The 4,597-nt window shown below is 63.4% G+C and overlaps 1 protein-coding gene across 2 annotated transcripts; it reads right to left on the bottom strand.

The window, feature by feature from the left end:
• Window positions 1-284: 284 nt before the first annotated feature.
• FOXA2 (forkhead box A2) lies at window positions 285-4,283 on the bottom strand. Of its 2 annotated transcripts, XM_036825965.1 has the most exons (3): window positions 4,236-4,283; window positions 3,144-3,213; window positions 285-2,123 (listed from the first exon to the last, which is right to left on the bottom strand). In XM_036825965.1, the coding sequence occupies exons 2-3, from the start codon at window positions 3,210-3,212 to the stop codon at window positions 819-821; spliced, it is 1,374 nt and encodes a 457-aa protein (XP_036681860.1). In that variant the 5' UTR covers window position 3,213; window positions 4,236-4,283; the 3' UTR covers window positions 285-818. The 2 variants fall into 2 exon arrangements, with proteins under 2 accessions (XP_036681860.1, XP_036681859.1); XM_036825964.1 differs by lacking the exon at window positions 4,236-4,283 and having other exon boundaries at window positions 3,144-3,261.
• Between the last annotated feature and the right edge of the window lie 314 nt (window positions 4,284-4,597).

Here is a 4,597-nt window from a genome sequence, read left to right as displayed (position 1 = left end):
CCCCCAGAATAAAATAAAACCTGCAACCAGCCAGGATCTCCCTCCCTCAATTTTTAAATAATTCCCAGGTCTGTTTATTTTTTAAATCAAGCAAAGGAAAAAAATCTTGAAGATTCAAAGCAAAAAAACTGGCAATAACACTTTAATATAGATTTGTGGAACTCTGGTTCTTGTAGTCAGAACACACATTTATAAGCCATAAATAAATCACGCGGAAACCATAAATTAATCAGACTCGAGACCTGAATTTCACCGTATCAAGAATGGGAATGCTTTTTTTTTTCTTTTTCTTGATCATTTACAACAGACCCTTACATCATTTTTTCTCTTTTTTAAACAATAGTACAACTCTGTTTTCTGTTAAAACTACAGTTTTACACTGAGTCACTCACAAAAGTTTTTTTCTTTTTTGTTTTGTTTTTGTTTTTTGTTGGTTTTTTTTGTTTTTGTTTTTTTAATAAAGTAAGACTTCCCTGCAATGACAGCAACGGAGAGAAACCACAACAACAAAAAGTCAGAATTCGCAGGTGCTTAAAGAAGCAGGCGTCTACACAGTAGTGGAAACTGAGGCTTTCCTTTTTCTCTTTTTTTTGACTATCTTTTTTTCCCTTTCCCTCCTTATATATCATGATACACATCAGTGTGGCCCATGTGAGGGAGGGAAGAGCTGCAGAGGGTGAGGGGAGACCTCTGTTCCGGGGGCAGGGGTGTGACGGGTCCTTCTCCCTCGTATCTTTCCAGCACCCCTTTCTCAGAGTCTCTACCCCATTTCCTGTCTCTCCCGTCTGGGTCCGGGCTAGCCAGGTCACGCCGTCTTCTTAAGAGGAGTTCATAATGGGCCTGGAGTACACCCCCTGGTAGTAGGAGGTGTCTGGGGCCAGGGTCGAGGCGTCCAGGCCCGCTTTGTTCGTGACCGGGCCCATGGCCAGGCTTCCCGGCATGGGGGACCCGTAGCCGGGGTAGTGCATCACCTGTTCGTAGGCCTTGAGGTCCATTTTGTGGGGCTGGTGGTGGTGATGGCTGTGGTGGTGCTGCTGCTCCGAGGACATGAGGTTGTTGATGGAGAAGGGGTGGTTGAAGGCGTAGTGGTGCTCCGGCTTCAGGTGGGCCTCTGGCGGCAGGCCCGGGTGATGCGGCGGGCCCAGCAGGTGGGCCGCGGCCTGCTGCTGCTGCCCTGGCGAGGGCGCCGGCTCCGCGGGGCTCAACGCCGCGGCCGGCGTCCCCTTCATCTCCCCGAGGCCCCCTCGCTTGTGCTCCTGGCACGGGGAGGCGCTCGAGTGGGGTGATTCGGTGCCCGCCGGAGTCTCGGAGACCGGCCCGGCGGCCTCCCCGAGCTGACCCTGCGAGGCCTGGGCCCCGGCGGCCGCCTTCTTACCGCCGCCCGCGGCGCCCGCGGCCTCCTTCAGGGCCAGCTGCTTTTCGCACTTGAAGCGCTTCTGGCGGCGCAGGTAGCAGCCATTCTCGAACATGTTGCCCGAGTCGGGGTGCAGGGTCCAGAAGGAGCCCTTGCCGGGCTTGTCGGGCGAGCGGGGCACCTTGAGGAAGCAGTCGTTGAAGGAGAGCGAGTGGCGGATGGAGTTCTGCCAGCGCTGCTGGTTCTGCCGGTAGAAGGGGAAGAGGTCCATGATCCACTGGTAGATCTCGCTCAGCGTCAGCATCTTGTTGGGGCTCTGCTGAATGGCCATGGTGATGAGCGAAATGTACGAGTAGGGCGGCTTGGCGTGCGTGTAGCTGCGCCGGTAAGTCTTGGGGTCGCGCGCGCGGCTCAGGCCCGCCTGCCCGTACATGGGGCTCATGGAGTTCATGTTCGCGTAGGGTGCCAGGCCGCCCATGGCCCCGGCCGCCTGCCCCCCGAGCGGGCTCAGGCTCGGGCTCAGGTGCGGCCCCATGCCAGCCACGCCGGCCGCCCCGGCCGAGCCGCCCATGCCGGCCATGGCGCCCGCCCCGGGGGACATGCCGGCCAGGGACGGGCTCATGCCCGCGCCCACGTACGACGACATGTTCATGGAGCCGGCGCTCATGTTGCCCGAGCCGCTGCCCATGGCGGCCGCCGACATGCTCATGTACGTGTTCATGCCGTTCATCCCCAGGCCGGCGTTCATGTTGCTCACCGAGGAGTAGCCCTGAGGACAGAGCCCGGAGGGAGGCGCACAGCGTTAGCACCGCGGCCGAAGCGCGCCCGGCCTGACCACCGCCCCCCGCCCACCGGGCCAGCCCAGGCCCCCGCCTCCAGGGAGGCCTCCGAGGAGTCCTGCCCTCGCCCGGCCCCGGCCCCGCGTCCGTTTCACCCGGAGCGCGCCGCGATCGCCCTCGGGGAGGTGGCGCGGGGGCCGCCGCTCTGCGCCCGTGGCCGCCTCCTCGCCTTCCTGCGCCTCGCTCAGACTCTAAAACAGAGGTCCCGGGGAGCGCCCCAAGCCAGGCATCCCAAATGCATCTCCCCTCCGCAGAGTACCCCCGACTCTCACGCCAGCATACCGAGCAGGCGCCGCGGCCCCGGACGCCACCTCCGACCCTGGCCAGCGACCTGTGGGACAAGGCGCAGAGCGCCCGGCGGCCTCCCGCGGAGACGATCCCAGGGTCCTCGCCATTCAGCCTTCCTCCCGGGACCCCATTCTGGGCCCCAGGGGAACCGAAACGCGGTACCTGCGCGCAGTCTGGGGCCAGCCGGAGGCATTGAGTGGAGGAACAGGGAGGGGACCGCGAACAGAACTACACGCGGCTGGGCTCTGCAGCCACAAACTTTTTCTCTTTGTCGCCTAGTCCTGGACCGTTTTTCTCTACCTCAGCCCCCAACTCCTACCCACCTTCTCCACTCCAGCTCCCCACCCCCTCGCCGGCCGACCTCCCACCCCTCCCCAGCCGCGCGCTGCCAAACACAACTCTGTTAGGATAGTGCGTGGCTCGGCCACGAAGAGGATTTGGAGGCGCCGCAAGTCAATATTTGATCACAAAGTTAATATTATCTCAAGGCTAACAGTGTGTCGTATAAAAAAGAGACCCATTTGAGTCGAAGGAGGGTGGAAAAGGCGGCTGCCCGGAGCGGCTGGGGTGGGGGCCGGGGGCCGGCCAGGGCAGCGGTCCAGAGGTTGGGGCCGAGAGCGGACGCCGCCACCCCGCTTCCCCCGGCAAAGGCGAGTGCCTACCTCGGGCTCGGCATAGTAGCTGCTCCAGTCGGACGGCTCGTGCCCTTCCATCTTCACTGCTCCCAGCATACTGGAAGCCGAGTGCATGGCAGTTTAAAATTTAACAGCCCCAGCAAACGACCGGCAATCACCCCCCCCCCCCACCCCCACCCTCCTTTCTAAAAAAAGTCAGCCAAGGCACCGTCCCCTCCCTCCCTCTCGCGCTCCCTCTCTCTCGGCTCCACTCCCTCTCTCCCTCGGCCGGCCGGAGGCAGTGGTTGGAAGTGGGAGGGAGGGGTGAGTCGCGGGAGGAGGGGGCCGAGGGTAGGAGGAGGCCCGGAGCCGATTCCCGCTGCCGGAGCGCCCGCCGCCCGCCGCCGCCGCCGCCGCGCTCGCGGGCTGCCCGGTGGAGGCCGAGGCTGGCAGTGCCGAGCTGCCGGGAGGCGGCGGGAAGCGCGCGGCGCGGGGGCGGGTGGGGGGGGGTGGAGAAGAGGAGGAGGAGGAGGAGGAAGAGGAGGAGGTGGAGGTGGTGGAGGAGGAGAAGGAGGGGGAGGGAGGAGGAGGAGGTGTGGACCGCGCAGCGGACAAGTGCCGCAGTGACGTGGGCTGCTGGTGATATAGCGCGGTGCGCGGGCGCGGGCCTCCAATCCCCAGACCCGGGGCAGCCCATTTGAATAATCAGCTCACACCTGGGCGAGAGGGAGCCCCGGCCGGCGCCCAGCACCTGCCCTCGGCGCCCGCCCAGCTGCCCTGCGCCGCGCACGCGGAGCCCGGACTGGCGAGCGGGGCGGGTGGGCGCGTGGGCCCCCGGGTCCAGCCCCCTTTCGTCTGCGAGGGGTCCCCACGGGAGGAGGGACCCGGGAGGAGGCCACCCAGTGGAGTGGCCCAGGGCTCTGGCCCCGTCCCCGTCCCATAGAGCCGGGCGCCTGGCGCGCCTGTCCGAGGGCGCGTCCGGCTTCCGCGCCCGGTCTCCCCTCTGCAGAGCCTTATCAAAGCCGCATTTATTTATCCCGGATTTCTTAGTTCTCAGTGCTCATTCCCTGTCAAAACAACCAGCCGGTGACGGAGCCAATCTGCAAAGCGCTGTCGTATTTAGAAAAACTGTGTACACACCTTTAACTCGCCTGTTGCGACTGCTGGGAGGCCCCTCCCGTTACAGTTAAGACCCGGAGCGGCTTCGGGAGGCGTGCGGGGCGCCGGGTCCCGCCTCCCCGGCTTTTTGCCTCCTCCGAGCCAGGCCTCCAGCGCCCGACGGGGCGGCTGGAGGGGAGGAGCCCCGTCCCACGGTCCGGGTGCCGGGCGCAGGGCGCGCGCGGCCCCGCCAGCTGCTGCGACGGTTGGGAGACTATTTGTCTCTGACAGTCAGGACGGCATGTTTCAAGGTTACTTTTCAGTCACAACTGAGGTGCCCACAGCATTTCGTAACTAAAACAAACAGGGCAGGAGGTGGGGGACGAGGCGGGAGGAGAGAGGGG

The sequence above is a fragment of the Balaenoptera musculus genome, chromosome 15 (genome assembly GCF_009873245.2).
Source record: "Balaenoptera musculus isolate JJ_BM4_2016_0621 chromosome 15, mBalMus1.pri.v3, whole genome shotgun sequence".
NCBI lineage: Eukaryota > Metazoa > Chordata > Mammalia > Artiodactyla > Balaenopteridae > Balaenoptera > Balaenoptera musculus.
Note: the sequence above shows the minus strand (reverse complement) of the source record. Positions and strands in the feature narration are given on the sequence as shown.

What these genes read in the sequence shown, in the direction of transcription:
- FOXA2 (XM_036825964.1), bottom strand. Translation starts at nt 3,230, where the DNA reads ATGCACTCGGCTTCCAGTATGCTGGGAGCAGTGAAGATGGAAGGGCAC. An exon ending in GCTACTATGCCGAGCCCGAG is followed by an intron (nt 2,124 to 3,143) that starts GTAGGCACTCGC and finishes CTCTGTCCTCAG; the next exon opens with GGCTACTCCTCGGTGAGCAA.